The sequence below is a fragment of the Amborella trichopoda genome, chromosome 8 (genome assembly GCF_054954075.1).
Source record: "Amborella trichopoda isolate Santa Cruz 75 chromosome 8, AtrichopodaSantaCruz75HAP2 v2.0, whole genome shotgun sequence".
Lineage (NCBI taxonomy): Eukaryota > Viridiplantae > Streptophyta > Magnoliopsida > Amborellales > Amborellaceae > Amborella > Amborella trichopoda.
Window position 1 is genome coordinate 12,614,556 of NC_142343.1, and position 25,939 is coordinate 12,640,494.

General features: G+C 38.1%; 1 protein-coding gene across 4 annotated transcripts in view; it reads left to right on the top strand.

The window, feature by feature from the left end:
- Window positions 1–23,309, top strand: part of LOC18435955 (K-stimulated pyrophosphate-energized sodium pump protein) — a 36,444-nt gene extending 13,135 nt beyond the window's left edge. For 3 of the 4 annotated variants that reach the window (XM_020668296.2, XM_011625753.3, XM_088873844.1), the window contains 8 exons: window positions 5,251–5,333; window positions 7,994–8,039; window positions 8,137–8,193; window positions 8,349–8,403; window positions 8,493–8,593; window positions 8,681–8,744; window positions 8,913–9,046; window positions 22,805–23,309. In XM_020668296.2, the coding sequence (XP_020523955.1) occupies window positions 5,251–5,333; window positions 7,994–8,039; window positions 8,137–8,193; window positions 8,349–8,403; window positions 8,493–8,593; window positions 8,681–8,744; window positions 8,913–9,046; window positions 22,805–22,978 (714 nt within the window). In that variant the 3' untranslated portion in view covers window positions 22,979–23,309. Of the gene's footprint in view, window positions 1–5,250; window positions 5,334–7,993; window positions 8,040–8,136; window positions 8,194–8,348; window positions 8,404–8,492; window positions 8,594–8,680; window positions 8,745–8,912; window positions 9,047–9,697; window positions 10,224–22,804 lie in introns of those variants that run through there. The other variant, XM_088873843.1, reaches the window with a different exon arrangement.
- The last annotated feature ends 2,630 nt before the right edge of the window (window positions 23,310–25,939 follow it).

A 25,939-nucleotide genomic window follows, 5' to 3' on the forward strand; every position in this document is an offset into this window, starting at 1 on the left:
ATATATGCACATATTTGTGTCAAAATTTGTAATTTATTCCAAATTTTGAACCATACAAAACATTTAAAAGTCTAATAGGCACTGTAAGGTCTCCAACTCCCATATTCTCCATATTCTCTATCTATAAAATAAACCATAATAACATCCAAGTCTCAAACTCTCCAAGTCATCAACAAACTGACTTTCAAAACTATAAAAAAACTAGTAAACCACACAACGAAATAGTCCAAAAAGGCAAAAAAATTACAAACCACATAACTAAATAAAATCTTTCAAACTCCAAATGTCTATAGCCCAAACCAAGATGGTGCAATAAAGTATTAAAGTTCTTCAAAAGAAAGGAGAAGACAATCAAGACATCAATAAGAATCAGAATTATCATCTTCATTGCTTTCATCTGCATCAGAATTGAGGTCGTCATCATCAGAATCATCACCCTCTTCAACATATTCCTCTTCTTCTAGAGATTCTTCTGAATCTGCCTCCTCTTCCCCTATCTCCCTTCGTGAAGTACCAACAGAAGAAGTTGCTCGAGTGGCCCTCCTAGGATTAGAAGCTTGCCCTGAAGCCTCCTCGATCATTTCCCATGTCAAACCCTCCCCAGGGAAGACCTCCTCAGTACCAGGGTCTGAAGCATTCTCCATGTCTTTCGAAGAGAGAGGGTCCTTCTTTGGTTGATTTTTCTTCTCCTTGAGCCTTTGATTCTCTCTAACAAAAACCGAGTCATTGAGCTTCCTTTGCTCAAGCCTATTTCTTCTCTTTGTATGCATCTATAAGGAAAACTGATGCATAAGTAACTACTAGAGGTCTATGATCTTCGTACGTTTTATGAATCTATATTACAAAATGAATATGAACTTATAAACAAAAAAAGCATATAAAATTTTATTATTTTAAAATAGTAAAATAGTAAAATACCATCTCAAACGAACTCCAATTGCGCTCTCAACCAGAAGAGGTAGTTGTCAAACTCAAGATCCACATAACCATCTTCTGGAGGTTTGGAGCGCTACTCCCATATTGTCTCCACCGTTGAGCTGCAATATGTGGGCAACCTTTATAATAAATTTAGGTATTTAACATTATCAGAACTTGAAAGAAAATTATAAATTTATATTTTATAAAACAAAGGTACATAAGTCAAAAGAATATTACTTGGTTTGTCATTGTTTTTCTGCCTTAATGCCTTATCTTTCCCAAATGACATCAAAGAACATTTGTACGAAATTAGCTCTTCAATTGATATCTTATCTTGGATATTTGGATCAAGAACCAATTTCTCAAGGCACTCATTAAAACCATCCACAATTGCCCCTTTTGACTCAATATCTGCATCTGCATAAAAAATTTGGGGTTCAAGTAGTACCCCGCTGCATGCAATGGTCTATGGAGCTGCCTATCCCATTTATCATCTATAATCTCCCAAATTGGGGCATACTTCGTTGCATCATCGTCCAAATTCTCAGCAATCTCATTCTTAACCCTTTCCATTGCATCATATATAAAGCCCATGGAGGGCTTATCAGCATCAACCAAGCGCAAGACCTTCACCAAGGGAAGAAATACTAATATCGCATGCTTCACCCCACGCCAAAAATATTTCGAAAGAATAAATATCTCGTGTCTTCTTTCCCTTGGCATCTCTAGACCACTTACACCTACTCCACTCCTCTGAAGCAAACATAAACCTTAATGTGATCTTCTTCTTATACATGCTCTGTAGATTAAGGTAGGCAGTGGCAAATCTAGTGACCCCCGGCCTCACTAGCTTTATCTTTTCTGTAAACTTGGGCATCATGCTAAGGGTAAGTATGTGACTGTATACGAAGATTGTAACATCCTTAGCCTTAAAAATAATTCTTTTAATATGAGGCAATTTACCAATTGCCTCAAGCATAAGACCTACGCAACGTGCAGCGCAAGGAGTTCAAAATATGCGAGGCCTCTTTTGTCGAAGCGAATGACCTGCAGCTAGATTGGGAGCAGCATTATTTGTGACCACTTGAATTACATGTTCCTCCCCAACCTCCTCAATACCCTTATCAATGAAAGAAAATATATAATGCGCATCATGAACATCATTGGAAGCATCGATTGAGCTCAAAAACATTGTACTCGTAGGACAATTTACTAATAAATTCATGTTACTCCTCTCCTCCTATCACTCCACATATCTGTCATCAAAGAAAAACCCCAAATTTAGCCCATCCCTCCTTATGAGTCATGAGATATACATTAGTGTACTCGACTTCTTTCTTTAGTAGTGGCTCTCTAATCTCCTAAGGAGTTGGAGCTTTCACACTTGACCCAAATTGCCCAATTGCTTCCAATATTGTATGGAAGCTATTCAAACAAACAGTGTTAAAAGAAATGCCCGCATGGTAAAACCACCGAGCAATATACTGAATCACTCTGGCTCTATCTTCCTTTTTGAACTTATTTTCAATTGTCACCGGTTTTTTCCCCTTTCCCTTACCTTTTTCAATTACTGTCTCAGGACTAGGTGTAAAAAAACTATCATAAGCCCTCTCGTATGAGCCTTCTTAGACCCAAAAGCCCTCTTGGTCTTAGAGCTCTGAGTATGAACCATGGCTACCTCTTCTTTCCCCTCTTCATCATCATCTTCTTCAATTTCAATATTATCATAAAAAATATGAACCCCTGACTTTAATTCTGCTATATCTTTTCTTTTTGCAATTTTTTTACTCTTTTCAGCTTCAATGTACTCCAAAATTTCTTTCTTTACAAGATCTGGGACTTTTTTACATGAGGCGACATCACCTCTAATAACCGCAAGATGTTTCTTAAATCTATTTATGCCGGCATTAGAAACATGACCACAGAAATTACACATAATTTTATTTTTGTCATTCTTATCCGGGTTAACTCAATATTTCCATTCCGGATTTCCACCCCTAGTAGACACCGCAGAAGACATCTCAAATTGAAAAAATAAATCTCAAATAAGGATTACAGACTGACCTTTTCTACCCAATCTATGATATTCGATGTTGGTTATCTCAGTCGAGCTACAAATCAACTTAAAAGTCTTCTAATACCACCAATAGCGCCATAAAAATAATTTCAATTAGAAAAACAAACTTTTTCAATCCGCAAGAAGTACTTAGATTCTTAGCAATTGCTTTAGATTCTCATGAATAAGTTTAAGATTGAGGGTTTCTTGTTTTTTTTAGTTTGGGATTGAAAAATAAACCCCTAAACTTCTTTTATACAAACTTTGGGGTCAAAATGACCCCCTTTGCCCTTTTGGGCGAAGTAAAAAAAAAAAATCGTAAACTGTGTTGGGCGCCTGCGCAGGTACAGTCGCCCGTGTTGGGCGCCCAGGTCAAGGCGTGCGGAAAATTTATTTTGGGTGCCTAGGCGAGTGCGTAGGCGCCGGGTGGTCCCTTTTTTTAAACATTGCCAAATACCTAGGGACCATGATCTGTATAAATTGGGGTCCTCGATCTATAATTATAAAGGATCGCTGTCCCAATGCTTACGAAAAGTAGATCCCATCATGCAACAGATGGGGTTCCCTCTTCCGAATGTGTTAAATGCTTTAATTGTTTTAATTCTTGATACAATTTAAACATTTTACAACTCTAGTGGTAATGTAGGTAATTTAATTCTTGATGTTTGGGTCCTTTGGGATCAATGGATGATAAGGATGGAGGTCCACAAATATAGGGATTGAGATCCCGATAAAGATGAAGATCCATAAATATACAGATTGAGATCACTGAATTGGGGGATCGTGATCCAAACCTGGTTGGGGTTCAGGTCCACAAATAGAGGGATCAAGCACCGTGATTAGGTGGGATCAAGGTCCCTACAAATAAGGAATCGAGATTCTGTGGAAAGGGAGCGAGCTCCCTTGAAAAAAAAAACGAGAGTTCTGGTTGAGATCCCTGCTTTGAAGCGTAGGATCTGGATTATGGAGCTAGAACCATGCCACCCCGGGGGCGCTTCCAGTAACTATGCTCTAAATATACTCTTTCTCTCGTTTGGCATTCCTATTGATTGGTGAGAGAGAGAGAGAGAGAGAGAGAGAGAGAGAGGGAGGTAGGTAGGTTTGGATCATCTGGGAAGTGGTCGCTTTTGCAGGGTTAAATTTCTTTCTTAATTAAGCACAATGGATAAGGATGGGAAAGGATAATGGGAACAACCACCAACATTGGATTGGCCCTGTCCTTAAAATGCCTTTGTAGTGTCCAACTGTTAAATGAGAAAATAGAGCTTAGTTAAAATGATCATCTATGTTTTCTTGGGAACAGATTCCACACACACACACACACACGCACTCACACACAGAGAGAGAGAGAGAGAGAGAGAGAGAGAGAGAGAGAGAGAGAGAGAGAGAGAGAGAGAGATGGGTTGTTTGTTGAATTAAGTGAAAGGCTTGCATGTGTTCAATTATGTGGTGAAACATTATATTAGGTTCACTAACATGGCATCGACATTGTTAGTGACAGAAGCAATGGGAGCTCATTTTTTTTTAAATGTTTAAAGCAAATGGTTCTTTGTATCTCTCCATGTATGGATTGCAGTCATATGATTTCACTGCTTGTTGTAGGTATGGTTCTTTACTTTGGGGGAGAGAGAGAGATGGGTTGTTTGTTGAATTAAGTGAAGGTTTGCCTCCATGTGTTTAATTATGTGGTGAAACATTATATTAAGTTCACTAACATGTCATTGACACATTATATTAGGTTCACTAACATGGCATTGACATTGTCACCATGTAGTGGTGTGACAGAAGCAATGGGAGCTCAATTTTTAAATGCTTAAAGCAAATGGTTCTCTATATCTCTCCATGTATGGATTGCAGTCATATGATTTCACTGCTTGTTGTAGATATGGTTCTTTACTTTGCTTCTCTTATAAACAATGTTCTAGTCCTTAAGTGTCCAAGAATCATGATTATATAATTTTTATAACATTTCCTGAATAAGTTTCTTTTGCAAATATTCTCCAATTATATGTTACAAAAGGAAATGATTCACACCAACTTGATAATTGCCATGTTATATCTGGGCATTTTGTTAGTTAGCACTAATCTATTTCTAGATAATTCTCTGGTCTTCAAAAAATTATTGAGAGCATTCTCTGGTCTTTAAAAAGTTATTACGAGCATTCGGCAATGGCCTACTTTATATGCTTACCAGCATTTCTATTATAACTCAATATTTTTGATGACGGCCAACTTTTAATTCCTGATCCATGTTACCTGCTTTTTGCATGTTTCAGTTATTTGAAGTTCCACTTGAGAATTCAGATGGTGCTTTACGTTATGCATCTGCTCTTGTTCAAGGAGCTACCAATGTTTTCTGGTATGACTATTTTTCTTGGATAAAAGCAGTTAGGAATTTTCATAGCGTTATCCATTTCACTGCTGCCATCGACTTATTTAAAAGCCATGAAGAGATATTATGGCAGTGGTGTTCTATACCGGTGTGTGGGACACAATGATTTGAAAAATGACCAATTTGCCCCTATTCTTTTAGCAAACCCCAGTCTATGTTAATGTGAAAAAGTGACAATATTGTTCTTCTTAGTCTCTTGAACTCCGTAATTGTTTATAATTCCATGATGCATACACGGTCAATGGGGAGAAAAATAACTATTTTTGCCTTTTTTATTTTGTTAAATAATGAGAAAATAATCGTTTCCCCATGATTGGAGATTTGATACATCAACAAGACAAAGTACTTTTTGAAATTCTCCTACTTGTAGGCATGGATCACCATTTCCTTAATATCTCTACATGGTTGTTTGCAATTTGTAAATGGAGGCAGTCCTAATCCATAGTTAGTATTAATATGCCAAGTAGTGGTCTGTAAGTGAGAGAGTTTCACGATTGGTTGGTTACATGAACAAACTATAAATTTCACAATGATTGTTCTATTGACTTTTATATGAGCATTTAGCTATTGATTTTGTCATTCTAGAACATTGTGAGCTCTTTTCATATTTTCAAGGTTGTATTCTAGAAAGCCTCTTTAATTTTTTGATCACTAACTTGGATGCCGATATATATTCTCATGACTATCATTGAAAAAGTAGAAATAGGTCCTTGATCTGTGGTTCAAAGATTCCTTATATCAATTGAGTTGTGCAGCCTGTGGAGGGACTCATTGGTGAAACGCATTGCGTAGACTGCAAAGGTTTTTCTTGATCAATGTAAGGCTTGATGCATATTTGGTAACTTGCTTGAGTCTGCATAAAAAGTGAAGTTGCTCTGGGGTTGTGACTTGGACAAAGCCAAAACTTGTTGACTCAACAACTTTTTCTATTTTTATTTGAAATAAACAATCCAAAAAAAAAAACTAAAAAATGGATACTGAGCCGGATAATTACAAGATGGGGCTGAGGCATTACTGTTACTGATTTGCACAACTATGACATTAATCCCATGGGCCATTTTTTTGTTTGCGGTAAGTCAGTGGGGTAGAAGGCCCCCTACCCGAATTTTTCATTAATTGGAAAATGAAGAACATATTATCTTACAACCCTATAGTAGGGCAGTTGTGCCAAATCATGTAATAAAACAAGAGAAAGAAAATCTGGCTGGTGGCTACGCCAAATCGTGGCGTCTGAGTAAACTGATGCTCTCTTAGCAAGGGCATCAACTACCATATTCACCTCGTGAAAAACAAGGGCAATAGACCACTTGTAAGGCGATAACCTGGCACGGTAATTATTTGCTAGCGTTTGTAATCTCCATGGGGTTCGACGTCGGTTTTGAATAGCATCTACCAATAGAGATGAATCACTTTCTATCTTTATTGGAAAACAACCTTGCTGAATAGCTAAAAGAATACCTTCTTCTAGAGCCTGGAATTCTGCATAGTTATTGGAAGCAAACCCAAAGTGTTTAGTGAAGGTCGCGACAAATCCACCATTACTTTTTCTAATGACCCCACCGCCTCCTGCCAAACCAGGATTGTGCAAGGATGCACCATCAATATTCAACTTGTAGTACTGTGCTTCAGGGTGTGATCATGCAACTGGGATCAGGCATTTTGGCTTCTGTTGACGCCAAACAATCTAAAGATTGCCTATAATCGCCTGCTCTGACAGATGAAAGACCCATTTGTTAACTTCTGCTAGAGCCTTGACATGTGAAGTAATCCCATGAGCCATTTGAGATAGAAAAGAATTAATATGATGTAAGATTTGGAAGAAGATTTCCTTTTCCAGGGTATACTATATGTGTCACTGAAGTTCACACACAACAGAAGGTCCCAAGCTTATTTATGTTGACTGGCATAATCCCATGTTTAGTATTGGTAACATTAATTCCTTGTATAGTCGAGTGGGCCTATCTCTTTCAGCATTTTAGTGGTATGAATTCTCATGTTACTGCTTTGATGCCTATTAGATGACTGCTAGTGTGAAGAAATGGAATCCAAATAAATCAAAAGAAACGCCAAGCCAGGAGAAAAGAAATGAAGCAGCATGGGATTATTGGGATATTAGGGTTGAGGCATTGCTTTGAAATTGATAAAGAATCCCACATATGAATCTTTAGCTCATATATGCATCGGCTTCATCATTATTATCATCCAAGCCTTATCCCAACTATTTGGGGTCGGCTATAAATGCAACTGCTTGGATTAGATTTATGTGGACATCGACAATTTTATTTTGTTATCAATAGTTAAATATTTTAGATGATTTTGCATAGTGAAATTACATGACTTTGAATATTCTTCCGGAAATATTTTGACATGACTTTGAAATATTCTTCCTTTCTCACATGTATAGACAAGATTGAACATGTGCAAGAAGCTCGTGCCCATCCATCAAAGTTTTGAAAAATGAGGAAACCCTTGTGTTGTTTGAATTTCTCCGGAAGTTTTAGTTTTATCTAAGTGCTCTGGATTTCTTAGTTAAATAATCTAGTTAGGTTGGTGACAATGTGCTTTTCTGTGCTCTATGCAACCAATTATTCTGGCTGAAGCAACTGTCGGAATTTTTGTATTGACAGGATTGATATTCAAAGCAATAAAAGACGGTTTTTCTCATTGTTTCGTGTAAGTGATTTTAGAGAGCTGGGACTGTGTGTTTTCTGTTTCGTGATGTATTCCATGTTAAGATAATTGATCTGCTTAACTTTTATGTGTTTTATAGTACCTTTTTGAGGATGTGACACTTGTCCCCCTGCGCATAAATAAAATTCCTTTGCAGGTCTGCAACCAACTTACTCATGCATCTGTCATTTTCTCTCAACATATAATTCGGATACTGTTCCTTTTTATGTTTCAAAGTATACAACCTACAATTTCTACATGTATTTTTAGTATTTGAACTTTAATGTAGCCCCTGTCTAAACTTGTTTCCAGTCCCGACGTGATCTATATCTTCTGCTGTCCAGGTTTCTCTTTTTCTATGATATAGGTGCGTCTTTGTCCGTTTGCAGTATGATATCAGCAAAACAAGTGTGTTTCTGCTTTAGTAAATTTAATTACGCATACCATTGCTCGCAGTTGACAAACTAGATGAATTCCTGTTTCATTTTCCCAACTTTCCAAATGCTTTCTTGGTTGGTGGGCCTGCAGATGTTTTTGTGATTGAGTTTACAGACCAGGTATGCAGAGAACATAAAGCATGTCTTTTTTTTGCATTTGTATTTTGTAGTACTAAATCCTTTTACCTTTGGTTACTCATGATCCAGCTTCAAAAGTTGAAGGTGGAACCTGTACTCCTGCACTACTTGTCACAAATGAAAGTTCTTCAGGGTAATCATTAACTGTTGGAAAACACCTTTTTGTGTTGTTATTCCCGTAATGGAGTTTTTTCCAAAATGTTTTGTAGTCATATTTTATTGTGTTCATGGTTCTGTAGTTCGATTGGGTTTTAAACTTTTATGTAAACCCAAGTTAATCATGGAAAACGAACTTTTTCAGGACTGGAGCTAAGACTGACTACAAGCACACGGATGAAAGCGTGCCTTTATAGCTTCACTTCTCCAGGCGCTCCAATGTATCCAACAAGAGCTGTTCGTCATGCGGCCTGGGAGGCATTGGACCTACTTTTCCCTGTAAGCAATTATACTTGGATACTATTTTCTGTTGAATAAGAAATAAATTTGTTTGTACCTATCAAAGATAAAATGGAATCTGGACATGTGTTTGTGGCCTCATGCATAGAATTCATATTAATGAAAATGAGTTCCGACATTAATCCATGCCTACACTACTACAAAGATGTGTTTTTTGATAAATTTCTCCAATGACAATTGCCTGTTTAAATGCTCACTATTTACTTGTCTATGTTCATAGGTGCTATTATTTACTTTATGTTCGTCTTTTGTTGATAGGTTGGTATTATAAACTTATCTTGTCATGTATGTTTTAGTATTCTCCCTGCAGATATTTTAAAGTTAGGCCACAAGTTCTATGTTATAATTGACTTCGGTAAGCGCTATAGGTGTCATCAGATTTAAGTCCCACAAGTTCTTAATCACACCATCTGGAGACTCTACTCTCTCTTCTTTCTGATATTAACTCCATTTGCAACTGGATAAATGTAGTTTGACTAACACATATAGCTTCATCAGACTACTGGGTGCTCCGTAACTTTATTAAATATGACCAAGTACATTCAAATAAAGTCTAGACTTGCTACTACGTGTAGCATGATTCTCTAATGCTGTCCTTTCTGTACGCTTTGTTTGTTGCATGGCCTGAAGGAGCAGAAACTCCCAGTTCTACTTAAGTGGATTCTGCTCAAGTGTTGATGCCTCAAAGGGGTTCTGGTAAAATCCAGAGACCATTAAGAATTCCCTGTTCATGCACCAGTAGTCCAGTACATTCCTCTCTATGGTTCTTCATTTTACCTGACTGCATATTGCGATCAATGAAAGTCTACCTTAATGAGCCCTAATAATTGTTGGATACTCTTGATAATAGGGTATATACTTGGAAGGTGCTTGATGCACTTAAATGAACATTGCTCAAGATTCAAGCCTTACACGGTTTTGGGGAAAATGCCAAGGACAAAAATTTCTTGTTTTACATACAGGTTGTGCTACTTGTACATTCCTCTGATTCATCTCAATGTGTACTAAAGGTAGACCGAAAGAGAGATGGCTCCAAGAAGAGAAAACCATAGAAAGCACACAAAGGGAGAACTCAAATTTACCCTTGATCGTATCAAGATCAAAGGTTTTTGTATTAAAATTGGAAAGGAAGGATTTCCAAGGACCGTCTGTTACCTTATAATTTCATTTACATCCACTTAAGTTTCGTTCAAAAGCAGAACAATTTTGATCAGAGGGAGATTACAGACACGTAAGGAAAACCAAAACTCACAAGAAACCTAATAATACCTTGCAAAAGATCTAGTTTTGATAGTAGACTACAGTAACCTTGGTGCCCTAAGATGCTTGGTGCATGTATACCTTGATCTCTTTCATTGTCTATGAGTTTCTCTGCAAATGATCAATGCCAATAGAATTAATGGAAGGTGTGAGACAATGTTTTTGCAGGGTCACCGCTTAACACCCTGTTCTCTCCAAATCGAAGAGGAGTGTGTCTTTTATATCCCCCTTGTTTGTTGAAGTGGATGATTATGTTAAATGTTTCAATAATCTTAAGATTCCCAGCAGTCCATCTCTCAATCCGATGGTGTTTTCTGGCAAACATGTCACCAGAGGAGGGCATGCTGGCTTAGGGTTATCCAATCAGAACTGACTGAGACACTGAGTTTTGAATTCTAATTTGAACTTCTTAACATTCACTTTGGTCTATTGAACCTTGTCTAGACCAAAATTTTGAACTCAAATCACTGTCATCTTGTTGTTATGATGATCTCGAGCTTTTTCTTGAGAGATGGAGCATCAAGCAAGGATTATTTCCAATGATTTTCCTAGAGCTTTATATAAAATTGAAGATTGAAGACATAACTACAATGAAACGACAAAACCATAAACTCGATAGTTTTGGCATTGATCTTTCTGATCATCCAAGTTTACTGTCTCAGATATTGATCGTTTTTTATCAGACCTCTCCAGAGGACCTATTCATATGTTTATTAAACTAAAAAACCACACATCATCGCGAGACCTGGTTGTCTCGATCCTTGATCGCTGTTAGCTGTTTTTCGTCTTAGTAGATCCAAGAACTTGGATCAAAATCCTTTTGAGTTTATCTTATTATCGTAAGCAAAGAACACCCTGGGATTAATACCACATGTCAGCCTATCCTCTGTCAACCAGGATTACCCATAGTTTAAAAGTTTTCCCTAGATTTCTGGGAGCCAAGAAGCAGATAAACATGAACTATGGGTTTCGGTCCAGAGTGATTCCAGTTATTCAATGGCTAAGATTCATTGGAAATAAGTTGATCCTTATCCAAACGGATCCACTAACTATTTGAAGCTTATCCGCTTGGAACTAGGACCAGGCTTGATCGTACCAGGTCTTCATTGCTGTTCAGGGGCACTTATCCTATCAAACAGCAGTGAACTCAAAAGCACCATATTGATGTCCAAATTCTGTAAAACTTGGTCAGTAGGCTTTTACGACTTGGGAATATGTCAACTACAGTTTCAGATCAATCTGAGTCAAGCTTAAGTGGTTTTGATGTTGTGCTTCAATGTAAGCTAGTTTCAGCGAAGCTGGCGAAGCTGAACTAAATGCGCTAGCACTTTTTCGAAACTGTTTACCTTGTATTAAGAGCAGTGTTAGAAAGTTTGGCCGCGTAGGCGAAAAATTTAAAAAAACACCTAGGCACTGTCTGTGCAGTGGAATTATGCAGCTTGTCTTCAGGCGCCTGCTTAGGCGGGCAAGGCGCTATAGTCTGGGCACCCACCTAGGCGCCGCCTAGTGACAATTTGTAGAAGGATGAAAAAAACCCTCGGTGAGGGTAAAAAAAATATCATTTCCCCCCTTAAAAAAGGTGTGAAATGGGTTTTGGGGGGTATTCTAAACCCCCAAAACAAAAACTGTGGCTTTTAGGGTTACAAAAGCTACTCTTTTGTGATTTATCGAAAGATCGACAAAGTTTTGATTTTTGCGATTTCTTCCCAAAACAAAGGCAATAGTTCGTAGGTGGATTTAGAGCTTCTAGTAGTTGATTTTGAGGACTTTTGGCGACCCAATAGATGAAGTTTGCACCGACATCGATTTGATTTTGATATTTTTAAAGTATTGTCATATTTGAAAGAGGGTTTTGATTTTATTTTATTACAACATATTATGTCGCGAATCATGCGTTTTTTCTTTTATTTTATTTTTGATTTTTTATAATATATTTACGTGTTTGGTTGATGACTTGATGTATTTGTTTTTTTATTTTGCCTTGTTGACTTTGTGTAGTGTTTCTAGTCTAGACTTTTAGTTTCCTACAATGATATTTGGGATTTCAAGCATTTTAATGTCTTACAAGTTACAATCTCTTTGAGACTTGTATCCGTAAATCTATTATGTGATTGTACTATTACATTTTTGTCTATTTCACGAGGAGTTAGGGGCTCTAAAATTGCCCTAAAAACTCCCAAAAAACTTAAAACATGCCCTAAGAACTCCCCTGTTTTTTTTGTTTGGGGTAGTAGGGGGGAAGTTCAATTTTGGTGAGGGCACCCTGACGCTGTCTCTGGGTGGACACTTAGGCAGCCAGGCACCCAAAACGCCTAGGGGTGCAAATCCGCATTTTTGAACATTGATTAAGAGAGATAGTACACAGGAAGCAAAAATAGGCATCCCGTAGGTTGGGTGAAAACCAGAGGAAGCACACAAAGGGGAACTCATACTGAACCAATCAGGCTATCTTTAAGTCTCTATATTGCAAAAAATTTGAATATATGAACATTCAGGCTATTCGCAGTTAGTCCTAGTCCCAATTCTGAGACTATTCTGAGCTGCTGTCATTAAGTTTTGATGTGTACTCCTGTCTTCTATAGACAATGTGTATCTTGATTGTGATGAATTTTTTGGAGGGAGTTTAATGAATTTCAGGTGATTTGAAAACCACCCAAGTATCCTAATGTCACCTGCTCTTCATATTCAGAACATTCTCATGAACCCTAACCGCAAATTAAATAGCCTTGACCTTGTAGCATACCCTCAAAATCATTTTCCATCTGTACTCTATGTGGAAGCCTTTCAATGACAGTTATGCATTTAGGGAATATTTCATTCTAATATATATATATATATATATATATAAAATGGTCGGTTTGCTGGTCTGTAGGGTACAGCTGGACCCACAGCCAAAACACCAATCTAGGCGGACTTGTGTGACCTAAATTCTCTCGAATTATCTTTGATTTATCCTAAGATGCATTCTGAAACAAAAGATTTTCAGCACGAGATTCTCCAGATATGTCGTTCATACGAAGTATTCGAGGGGATTTTGATATGGGGCATTCTTGAAACTCGAAATCAATTAAAAAAGATTTGTAAAATTGGAGTGTAACAAATATAATTTGAGAGTTTTAGGGTTGAAGGAACACTCCTAAGTAGGAGTTTGACCTTTTCATTTGGATCCATGGGTCCACCAATCTTTTTCATATTATTCATTAAACCATTAACTTTTGCAGCCATTAACTTTTGCAGTTTCCATAGATTTTACTGAGAAAAGATTTTGCTAAGAACCTTGTTTTTCCTGGTTGGTTGAGTGAAACTCCAACGTGTCGGTCTCCCAATCAATGATGGAATTTTCTGATCTTCTCTCAAGGTTAGAACTCATAGACCTACCTCTCCAGGGAGCCTCCTTCACCTGGTTAGACCATTCTATCAATCCCACTCTTTCCGAAGTGGATAGATTTCTTATCTCGTTGGACTGGGATGCTGAATTTCCTGGATCTCATTCCCTTTCCCTCCCCAAGCCCACTTTGGACCACTGCCCAATTCTGTTGGACACTGTTCCAGCCTTTCGTACCTCCAAACCCTTTAGGTTCGAGTTGGCATGGTTAGAGGAAAGTAACTTCTCTAACCAATTTCAGACTTGGTGGACCTCCTTCTCTATGGGCTGGGTATCGACTCCAAAGGAAGCTTCAATGCCTAAGGGATCTCTCAAAACTTGGAGTGCCCAACTACCAGGAAACTTTTGGTCCCAAAAGGCCACCCTTCTCCACACCAATTAACTGCGGGACTCTACCGAAGAGCTACATCCTCTTGCAGACAATGAGATATTACTTCGATATGCCAAGTTTGAGTTCCAACTTCTCTTAAAGAAAGAGGAAATCTTTTGGGTCCAGCGATCACGAGTAAAATGGCTTAAACACAGTGACCTCAACACCGGTTTTTTCCACAAAATTGCTAACTGTAGAAGTAGGGACAATACTATCATTCAGATAAAGGTGGGTGATACTGTGCTTGTGGAAGCACCCATGATCAAAGATGCAATCACCGAATTTTTCCGGAAACTTTTTGAGGCACCCCGAGGCCCTAGACCTTTCTTGGAAGATCTTTCTTTCCAAACCATTACCCCCATTTCTGCTGCTTGGGTCGAGCGGCCCTTTGAAGAATTTGATATCCTTAAGGCAATTTTTTATCTCGACCAAGATCGAGCCCTGCGTCTTGACGGATTCCCAAATGCAATTTTTAAGAACTTTTGGGATTCTTTAAAAGAGGATCTTCTCACCTTCTTCCACTAATTCCGTTCTAGAGGGGTCATTCATCACGCAATGAACGTTTCCTTTATTATGCTTATTCCTAAAGATGATGGTGTTGAAGAACTCAAAGACTTTAGACCAATCAGTCTGAACAATAGCTCTTATAAGATGCTTGCCAAAGTTCTTGCCTCTAGATTGCGAGAGGTCCTTAGCTCGGTGATCTCGCCAACCCAAGGAGCTTGTGTTAAAGAGAGACAAATTCTCGATGGAGCATTCGTTGCCCAAGTGGCCATCCACTCTCGGTATCGTTCCAAGTTACCCGGATTAATCATCAAACTCGATTTGGGGAAAGCCTATGATCATGTCGATTGGTCCATCCTTGATGAGACTCTTCGTCCAATGGGCTTCAGTGATTGGTGGAGAGCTTGGATCAAAGGCTGTATTTCAGGTCCTTATTTCTCCATTCTAATCAATGCCTCCCCCAAAGGCTTCTTCCCCTCCTATAGGGGACTCCACCAGGGTGACCCCCTTTCCCCTTTCTTTTAGTGATTGTTGCTGTAATTTTCAGCAGATCAAAACATTTTGGCTTGCTCAAAGGCTTCAAAATTGGCAACTCAGGATCGCTGATTTGTTTTGTGGGGCATCCTTGGAGCAACTAGACACTTCACCTATTCCTCAAATTATTTGAGATGACATCGGGCCTTATGGTTAATAAGATCAAGTCCAAGATGAGTGGTGTGGCTTTGGACCCATTCATCGTGAGATCACTCGCATCGAACTGGGGCTGTTCTTTGGATGACTTGCCTTCCTGATGCAACCATGCCCCGGCCAATAGTCCATGGCAGGGCAAAGAAGGTTCGTAGTACCCAAGGGGGAATGAAAGGGGCAATAATGTAATTAGCGGAATTATTTGGGTTTTATGTTTTATTTCAATTGCTATTTCTTTCTTTCATTAGGGGCAAATTTAGTCATTTATTTTTAAGTTAAGAATGGTGGTCTTGATTAAATAGGATGGATGGCCAGGATTCGTAAGAGCTTTTTAGGGTTATGAGTTATTTAAGTACTTGTTATAGAAGGGTTTAGGGGAGTTAGATTGTTATTTTTCTGCAGAGAACTTTTGGTGAATAAATTTTGGGAGGTGAATTCCTCTTGGTTTTGTGATTTTTCCTTCATTCTCTACTCTTATTCTCTTTAAGGCTTTTTATCTATAGAACTCTCTGTGAATAAGGTGCTGATTTGTGAAAAATCAACCCTAAGTTGCATCAATCGGTATCAGAGCGGGTTCCAATGGCTTCAAAAGAGACACCCCTCGAAGGATTAAATTTTTTGGCTAAAGTAGTTCAAGCCCTAGCCGAGAGAGTAAACAAATTCATGCCCTTAGCTGAGAAAGTAGATGAGCTCATGCAAGGCGTCGCTCAACTTCGGGGTGGAAGGAATAGGAAGACCGGTGTTGGAACTAAAGGCAGCAGAGGTGAAAGAGGTATATATGAGTGGTGTGGCTTTGGACCCATTCATCGTGAGATCACTCGCATCGAACTGGGGCTGTTCTTTGGATGACTTGCCTTCCTGATGCAACCATGCCCCGGCCAATAGTCCATGGCAGGGCAAAGAAGGTTCGTAGTACCCAAGGGGGAATGAAAGGGGCAATAATGTAATTAGGGGAATTATTTGGGTTTTATGTTTTATTTCAATTGCTATTTCTTTCTTTCATTAGGGGCAAATTTAGTCATTTATTTTTAAGTTAAGAATGGTGGTCTTGATTAAATAGGATGGATGGCCAGGATTCGTAAGAGCTTTTTAGGGTTATGAGTTATTTAAGTACTTGTTATTGAAGGGTTTAGGGGAGTTAGATTGTTATTTTTCTGCAGAGAACTTTTGGTGAATAAATTTTGGGAGGTGAATTCCTCTTGGTTTTGTGATTTTTCCTTCATTCTCTACTCTTATTCTCTTTAAGGCTTTTTATCTATAGAACTCTCTGTGAATAAGGTGCTGATTTGTGAAAAATCAACCCTAAGTTGCATCAATCGGTATCAGAGCGGGTTCCAATGGCTTCAAAAGAGACACCCCTCGAAGGATTAAATTTTTTGGCTAAAGTAGTTCAAGCCCTAGCCGAGAGAGTAAACAAATTCATGCCCTTAGCTGAGAAAGTAGATGAGCTCATGCAAGGCGTCGCTCAACTTCGGGGTGGAAGGAATAGGAAGACCGGTGTTGGAACTAAAGGCAGCAGAGGTGAAAGAGGTATATATCTCATTCCTAACCAACCTTGGGCGGCTCCGGTTAATGAGGAATTCATTGAATGAATTCTTCAATTGTTGGAAAGAGTTCTATTGTCAATTTCATGCACATGATTTTCTTGATTGACCAAGTAAAATAGAGAAGGTGTTTGAGTATAAAGATATAACCGATCAAAAAAAGGTAAAATAATAGCCACAAAATTTTTCGGGCATGCTTTGGTTTGGTGGGATGATTTGCAGCAGGATCGTTTCCGACAAGGCAAGGAAAAATTAATTCATGGGAGAAGATGAAGACGAAGTTGTGCCGAAAGTTCTTACTAGTAAACTATGCCCGAACCTTATACCAAAGGTGTCAAAACCTCAAGCAAGGAGAAAAGTCGGTGAGTGAATATACTGAGGAATATTATATTTTGACATCTAGGGCAAATTTACAAGAGTATGAAGATCAAAAAATAAGTGGTTGCTTGAATGGGCTAATTCCGGACATTCAGAATGAATTGGCCTTCAAAAACATCTAGAAGATGTATGATGCCTATACTTTGACCCTCAAAGTAGAGGAAATAGTCAATCTGGGCATGGGGATGAATAGTTCAGTGACAAGAGGCTCTACTTTAACACTGGGGCAACAAGCTTTAACCTTTAGAAAACCACCTATGGGGTGCGGGAACCAAACCACTTAGCGTTTCCCAACTAGGCCAAAGCCTAACATGGGGGAGGTGGTGTTGCGAGAGGGGTGGGAGCACCTAAAACACCTCGTGATGATACTCAAATTGTGTGTTTCAGGTGCCAACAGCTTGGGCATAGGTCATAAAATTGCCCCTCACATCAATCCCGTGTCAAAGTTAACTTGGCAAAAGAAAATTATGAAGTAGAAGCCAATGAAGGATGCACCTATGAGGGCCAGAGTAATATTGAGATGAGCAAATCTTGCGAAGGAACTGAGCCTTTCACAGGTGAGATTGAGGAGTTGTATGGAGATGAAGGGGGTGAAGCATTTGTTGTCCAGCGAACCATGCTATCAACCCCAAAACCTTGTGATGAAGAGAAGTGGTTGCAACACTATTTTTCGAACAACTTGCACATCAGGAGGCAAGTTATGCACAGTACTAATCGATGGTGGGAGCAGTGAAAATATTGTGTCTAAAGAGATTGTGGATAAACGTCAATTGAAAGAGCATAAGCACCCATGCCCATATCATATCCAATGGTTCAAGAAAGGAGGTGAGGTACCAGTTCTTGTTGGTTGTTTAATCTCTTTTACTATTGGTACTAATTTTAAAGATGTAGTGTGGTGTGATGTAGCACCCATGGTTGCATGTCACGTATTTCTTGGTAGGCCATGGCTTTATGATCATGATATGGTGCATAAAACTAGACCAAACACTTATTCTTTTGTCAAGGATGGCATTAATATCATACTCCACCCTATGAAGCAACTTCTTCCACCCAAATCCACTAAAGAGGAGGGCCCAAAGTTGCTTATGTTGTGCGCAAAAGTTCTAAACCCGCTGGGTTGATTTTTGGAAAATAAAGTACGAGAAAAAGAATCGACAAAAACAAGCAACAAGCAACAAAGATAGAGCAAGAAATAAATAATAGATAAAAAGAACACCAGGATTTATGTGGTTCGTCACACTTGTGACTACATCCACGGGTAAAGACGATCGATGTTTTTCACTAAATTAAAGAAAGAATATTACAAGGCAACTTACTTGAGAGAGCGAATCAATCTCCCACAAAACCTTCTCTAAAATTTTTTCTCTTCAAAAACCCCCAAAAGTTTCCCCCTATTTTTCTGGATCTTTTTCTCTCTCTTCATAACCCATTATATAGAAAAAGCAAATTCCAAAAGATGGTACGTGGGGCTCTATCCTTTCCCATAAAGTTAGGAATCTTAACTTTATCTCTATCTACTTGTGGACCTAAGGCTCCATCCTAATCTAAGTAGCACTTATCCACAAACTTAGATCCTAAATAATAGGCACTACCCAAATAAATAGGAAACCTAAATTAAAGGAAATCAATCCTTTAAAATTAGGGAATCAAGAATTCAAGATAAATATCAATAAATCTCCACCTTAGCTTGAAATGCAAAAGAGATGTCAATCAATCGTCTTCTCCACATACGCCTCCATAGGCGTTCACTTGAGCAACACATTAGTCAAGTCCAGGTATAGCTTGAACTTCTGTAATGGAACCGGCTTTGTTAACATATCTGCAACATTTTCTTAATGTCAATCTTCAGTAACAAGATATCACCTTCAGCTATGATCTCACGAATAAAATGGTATGTGACGTCAATATGCTTCGTCCTTGCATGATATACCTGGTTCTTCACCAAATGTATTGCACTCTGACTGTCACAATAAATAATAGTCCCATCCTATCGTAAGTCCCAAATCGCTTACAAGCCCTCTAAGCCAAATGACTTTTTTCACTACCTCGGTAACAACCACGTATTCTGCTTCAGTCGTAGACAAGGCAACAACGGGATTATTGTTGGTGATAGTATATCTAACTGAGAGTATATCTAACTAGGATTTCGCTTTGTCTCAGATTGAGTTTGCTTACAACAGTTCAGTAAAGTAGTCTACAGGAAAATCACCATTTGAGATTGTTAATGGGCAGACTTCTAATCATGTGCTTGACCTAGTGCCATTACCCATGCCAAGCAAGATAAGTGATGATGGCAATGTTTTTGTTGAGCATATCAGAGATTTGCAAGCTCAAATTAAGAAGAAAATTGAAGACAAGAGTGCAAAGTATCGAAAAGCCTCAAATGAGCATAAAAAAGAAGATTTTCAAGGAGGGTGACTTAGTAATGGTGTATTTGCGAAAGGAGAGCTTTCAAACTCGAAAGGGTTCCTATCACCAATATCTAGTCAAATGGAAGGGTGGGCAATACTCTGATAGCACGTGGATTTTGAGTAAGAGTTCAAAAGGGTAGATCCAGATTTATACCGCGTCTATGTTGAAGCCAACTTGCCAGAGTCGAGTTCCTTTCAGCTAGGGTAGTGATGCAACCATGCCCCAGGCAATAGTATGTGGTTGGGCAAAGAAGGTTCATAGGACACAAGGGGGAAAGAAATGGGCAATAATGTAATTAGGGGAATTATTTGGGTTTTATTTTTTATTTCAATTGTTATTCTTTTATTTCATTAGGGGCAAGTTTAGTCATTTATTTTTAAGTTAATAATGGGTGGCTATGATTAAATAGAATGGATGGCTAGGATTTCGTAGGAGCTTTTTAGGGTTATGAGTTATTTAAGTACTTGTTATTGAAGGGTGTAGGGGAGTTAGATTGTTATTTTGCTACAGAGAACTTTTGGTGAATAAACTTTGGGAGGTGGATTCCCCATGGTTTTGTGATTTTTCCTTCATTCTCAACTCTTATTCTCTTTAAGGCTTGTTATCTATAGAGCTCTTTGCGAATTAAGGTGCTGATTTGTGAAGAATCACCAATAATTTGCATCAGTTCCTCCTACCCAGGATTGCTCCTATGCATAGGAAAGCCAAGACTTAACCTTTGGAACCATATCATAGATAAATACGACCGAAGATTGGCAAGGTGGAAAGGCAGATTTTTTATCCCCGGCCGGTCGTCTTACTTCGATAAAAGCCACCCTTTCGAGGACCCCTGTGTTTCAGATGTCGCTATTTTATATGCCAGCCATGGTGGCTCACCGTTTGGAGCAGTTGATGAGAAACTTTTTGTGGTTTAGTAAGTGGGAAAGGAAGATCCATCTCATCTCTTGGCATAATGTATGCAAACCTAAATCTCTAGAGGGGCTGGTTATACAAAACCTCAAAAACAATAACGTTGCATTACTTGGGAAATGGTGGTGGCGTTTAGCTACCCAAAGCAACCACTTATGACAGGCAGTGATCAACTCTAAATACCGTAGTTCCGATCCCTCTTGGGTCCCTCTTGAGACTCCTCTGGGATTTGGAAAGCCATACTGCGCTCATACCTACATTTTCAGTCCATGATCAGGTACAGGGCTAGGCAGGGCGACTAAACTCTCTTTTGGATTGATAGTTGGCTGGAGACTGCACCCCTTAAAGAGCTCTATCCTAACCTATTCTTGTTGGCCCGTGACCCTACTGCAACTGTGGAGGTGTCACAGTTCCAGCTGATGGGCAATAGGAGGGTGTGGAGTCCCATCCTCAGAAAACCCCTTTCGGACCCTGAACTCCAGGACTTCACAACCCTCTCCAACACTCTTTAACTTTGTTTTCCTGCCTCACCTAGGGCAAGACGGTCTTATTTGGACCCCTGACCACGCAGGATCTTTCTTGACAACCGCCTTCTACTCATCTCTAGCCCATCCCCAAAGCCCCTCACTCTCCCTCTTCTATTGTGAATAGAGTTTGGATTCCTCTGGTCCCCTCAAAATTTAATTTTTCAATTGGATAGCTGCATTTGAGAGAGCCCTCACAGTGGATCGATCATTTACAAAGAAAGGGACTCCAAATCCCAAACAGATGCAATATGTGCACTGAAGACGAGGAGAGCAATGGCCACGTATTTATCCACTGCAAGATAGCCTCCACCAAGGTGTCCCTCATCTCCTCAGTTCAGCTTTCTCAACCCCCTGGCACACTGTTGTGGCAGGCATTCGTGGCTGCCACTCTTTGGATAATCTGGACTGAGAGAAACCTCAGAATATTTTGAAGCCAACGATCTGCTTTGGATGTTCTAGTAGAAAAGATCAAAGCTGCTGTCATATTTTGGGCTACCACCACAAGCACTTCATAAATCTTGGTCACTCTGATTTTCTCCACTGTTGGGCTGCTAATCTTTCCTTCAAACCTCAGAGGCCCCCTCGCTCTTTCCCTTTGGAGACCATCCAAAGTAGGCTAGATCAAACTTAACTTTGATGGGTGTTCTCTCGGAAATCCCGGCCTTGCAGGCATAGGCGGTTTTTTTGCGACTACAACAGCAATACCCTTTGCTCCTTTTCTATTCCTATAAGTGTCTCAGATTCAACAGTTGCGGAGGCCTCAGCCCTCCGCGAAGAGCTTAAAATATTTGACACTAATTGGGGGCAGTCTGTGACTATCGAAGGGGACTCTTACAGTGTAATAGCCTGGCTTCAGGCTCAGCCCCCTGGCCTTGGAGGCTTGACAGTATATTCGAGGAGATTTGTCAACTCACAAGGACTCTACAAATCTTGTGGGACCACATTTGGAGAGAAGCAAATGGTGAGGCTGATTTCATAGCAAAGGCAGCTGCCACCTTATCTCATGCCAACCTGACTCATCCCTAGGGAACTATTTTTGCTTGGTTTCCTTATCGCAGAGTGGAATTGATATCCTTTTAGGTTCTATTCAACAATGAAAATCAGTTTTTGGCCTCCTCATGGTTTTTGTATAGAGCACCTGTTTGTGGGTAGCCTATTGTTTGGGTGGAACCCGTGTTCTTGGTATCCTGTCCCCCTCGTTTCACACATTCTGTACTCTCTTCTTAGCTTAATACAGTTACCATAATAAAAAAAAAAAAAAAAACTTGTTTTTCTTGGGAAAGTGATATTTAGCCTTTTTCCTTCACGAGTGTTTCAACACGCGTCTTTTTTTGTGTAAATATACCATATGACTTATAGAAGTGATGAATTACTGTTTTCTGGCATTTTGACGGAAACTGCTTGGGGTTGATCAGAATGATCATATGGTAGCATATTTCCATTTCTTTAGAGGATTCATAAAGACCTTCACTGGCTGCAACACTCAAATTCTTTCAATTTGAGAAACTCCATAAACACTGAATGCTTTAGTTGCAAAACGCATTTCATCAATTATTTCATTTTACAACCTAGATGAGGAAAATTCGAACTGGTAGTTTTTTTCCTTGATGGTTATATTTGTTATAGTTGCATTTTGCGTCACTTTAGGCGATAGTTTGGTTAGTATAGAGCATTGTTTTTCTGTTTTCGAGTAAATGGTATAGAGAGCATTCATTTATTCAGTATCATTTGTCTTCTTCATAGTTGTGAATTGTGATGCAGGTGGGACGTTATCCTCGCCATCTTATAAGCTTGTTTTTCCGCTTATTATATCCCTGTTATTGGCCCTCCTCTTTTTGGAATTTTATTTTATCATGCATCGATGCCATTATAACCTACATATATCGAGTGGTTTTCAATGCATTGCAGTATATGAGGACAAAGAAAGATTCATAATGTATACCATAGGGAAATGGGTTAGGTATTCAAAGATAGAACCCATTGCTCCCTGTCATATATGAATTTGTTGGTTTGGTTTGCTAGTGTATGTGTATCAAGTTGTTGTATCACCAGAGGCCTGTCTAAATCTCTCTCCGGAAAACTTTTCGCTGCAGAGGTTGGGAAAAGGCCTTATTTTATTTTGGTTGTTAAACGCCCCCTCTCTCTCTCTCTCCCTGCCTTATGATCCTGCTAAAATCTAAGTAATTGTCTCTCACGTTCAACTGGGATTGTGTACATTTTGTAAGAATATTTAGCTTTGGTAAAAGAATACGACAATCACTTTAAATTGCACAGCTTATGGTGTGTCACAAAGCTCGAATGTTTTTCTTTTATACTTTTGGCATAATTGATGTGGCCATTTTCACGTCACCGTCCAAAGTTGATTGCGAGCTTCTTGTGTGCCAAAAGGCACATGGTCTTATTATATACTTTTCCATCTTCTACGTGAGATAGTAATCTTGGAACATAAAATTACAAGTACCATTCCCAAAGATTTTTCCTACCTGGATCTTTGTGTTTGTTTTTTAGTTCTCTCTACGAAGAGATCCACTTAAAATTACATGTACTATTCCCAAATATTTTTTTAGTTCTAAGAAAGTGAAGGAACAGAAGCTTGGAGTTTTTGAACGGTGTGGGAGGTTAATTTTTGGAGTCACTTTATGCTTTGCTTCAAGAAGTAACCCCTGCAAGATCCAAATAGATGATGCGGTTCCCTGTGGAACGATGACCTAGAAAGTTTTTTTTTTTTGCGTTTGATTCTGTAATACAGATCTGATAGATTTACAAAAGTTTAAACACGGTCCAAATAATCTAATTTTAGGGCTTAAAAATTATTATTTATTTATCCATATTTGTTATAAGCTAGATGATCAATTTAATGATTTTAAGGTGCCGGAACTGCATTATAGTGTAGTTCTAAGGTGATCGACTTCCACTCAGAATCTCGTTCTCAGTTGTGAGAAGTCCTCTCGATGGAAAAGAAACTATGCAAGCAAAAAAAAAAAAAAAAAAAAAAAAAAAAAAAAAAAAAGGAAGAAGGGTACCCCATTAACATAGGGATTGTCTATAAAGAGACTATTTAATTTTTTTTTATGGACGTTACAATCATTATTGTCTTTTTAAATTTCAAAGTTGGTGATCGTAAGAGCATCATTCAATAGATGCAAAGTTAAAAAAAAAAACAATTTCTTAGATTTCATGATTCATCTCAAGCTATTCAATTTGACATTTAAGTAGTGGAAATGATTGTGATCTCTATATACAAAAGATAGGTTGACAATCTTATTAATATCTTAAATAATGTTTACAATTTAGATTGGTAGGGTAGATTGTTCACTCACGTTTGTGTCGGATCGTTAGATTGGTAATCTAAATCGATCAGGTCTGGATCAATCTAAATCATGCTTTAAAAATTATAAAAAATAGATAGTATAAATTGAAAAATACAATTGGAATTTATGGAGTAGGATTTAAGAGACTTGAAAAAGTTTTCGACAAGTGGTTTTAATTTATTTTTAAAAAAGGAGAAAAATAATGAGGGAGTGGTTTTACTGATTCACGTCCATATCAGTGATTTTGGAAAAGATGGGTTTTTGTGAGTGGGCACACTCATGTAAATATGCAGCCCTGCTCTAAAATCCATTTTAAAGATGGAATATTCATCTAATGTTTTTGTAGATTCATCATCTAGACTAAAATGAGCATGAATATAAAAAGAAAACAAAAATAAAGTTTTAAAATTTTAAATACAATTTTTTGATATTTTTTTGTATCCACTGTCCATACCTTATTTATGGATTGTACACTTTATATAGCGTTCATCCTAGGTCAGCAGGCGCATGTGAACTTTTCTTTCTGGAAATTGCATAGTGTTGAAACACTACTTTAACACCATTCGATCCGTCATACGAGGGATTACTAATCAACCTCTTCATCTCTGCTGACCATAGTTAGCAAGTCGGGGAAGATCAGTATATCGGTTTATCATAAAATCGAAAATGAATCATTTTTTTTTAAAATTCGGATGAAAAAATCACGAAAAAAATTCGGATCAGCAAAAATACTTTATGTAAAAATATCGCAAATATATCAGATTAGGCTCAAAAAATTGGAGTGAAAAAAAATGGGCATGTTTAAAATAAAATTAAGTAGAAATTAAAATAAAATTAAGTAAAAATAAAAAAACTAAAATGATAAGTTGCTGATAAATATACGATATAAGTTTTCTCATTAAATGTTTTAACAAACACCACACATACTTAGTACATAATGCAAAAAGAAAAAAAAAAGAAAAGAGAAAAAGGGAGTGGGGGGCAATATGAAATAAGTAGAATTGAGTTGGGTATATTCATTTCTCTCCTTACGGTGACCGTCCCTTTATAACCATAGTTAAGCGATGTACACCTTTTTTGTTAGACTAGCAACAAATGCAGTAGACCAAGAAGAAACACAGAACAAGAAGAAGAAGAGCAAATGCAAAATCTTCCATAAAGAAACGCAGAGTAAGAGAGCATGCATAGGCAGAAAAACAAAATGGACATAAAATCTTAGAGAAGATGAAGAACAAGATGGACATAAACCCTAATCCAAGATTTCCAGTCATGAATTAGGTTTGGGGATTGATCCCTAATTTGTTGTTGTTGTTCTTTTTTTTTTTTTTTTATTAGCCTTTTGTTTTAGGGATTTACTAATCCAAGATTTCCAGTCATGAATTAAATTTGGGGATTGAGGCTCTAATCTGGTTTTTATTTATTTATTTATTTATTATTATTATTTTTAAATTTTTTGTTTTAGGGATTTTACTAATCCAAGATTTTCAGTCATGAATTAAGTTTGGGGATTGAGTTCTAGTCTGTTTTTTTTTTTTAGGGATTTAAGATGTTGTATAAATTGTGATAAAATAGGTCTTTGAGCCCT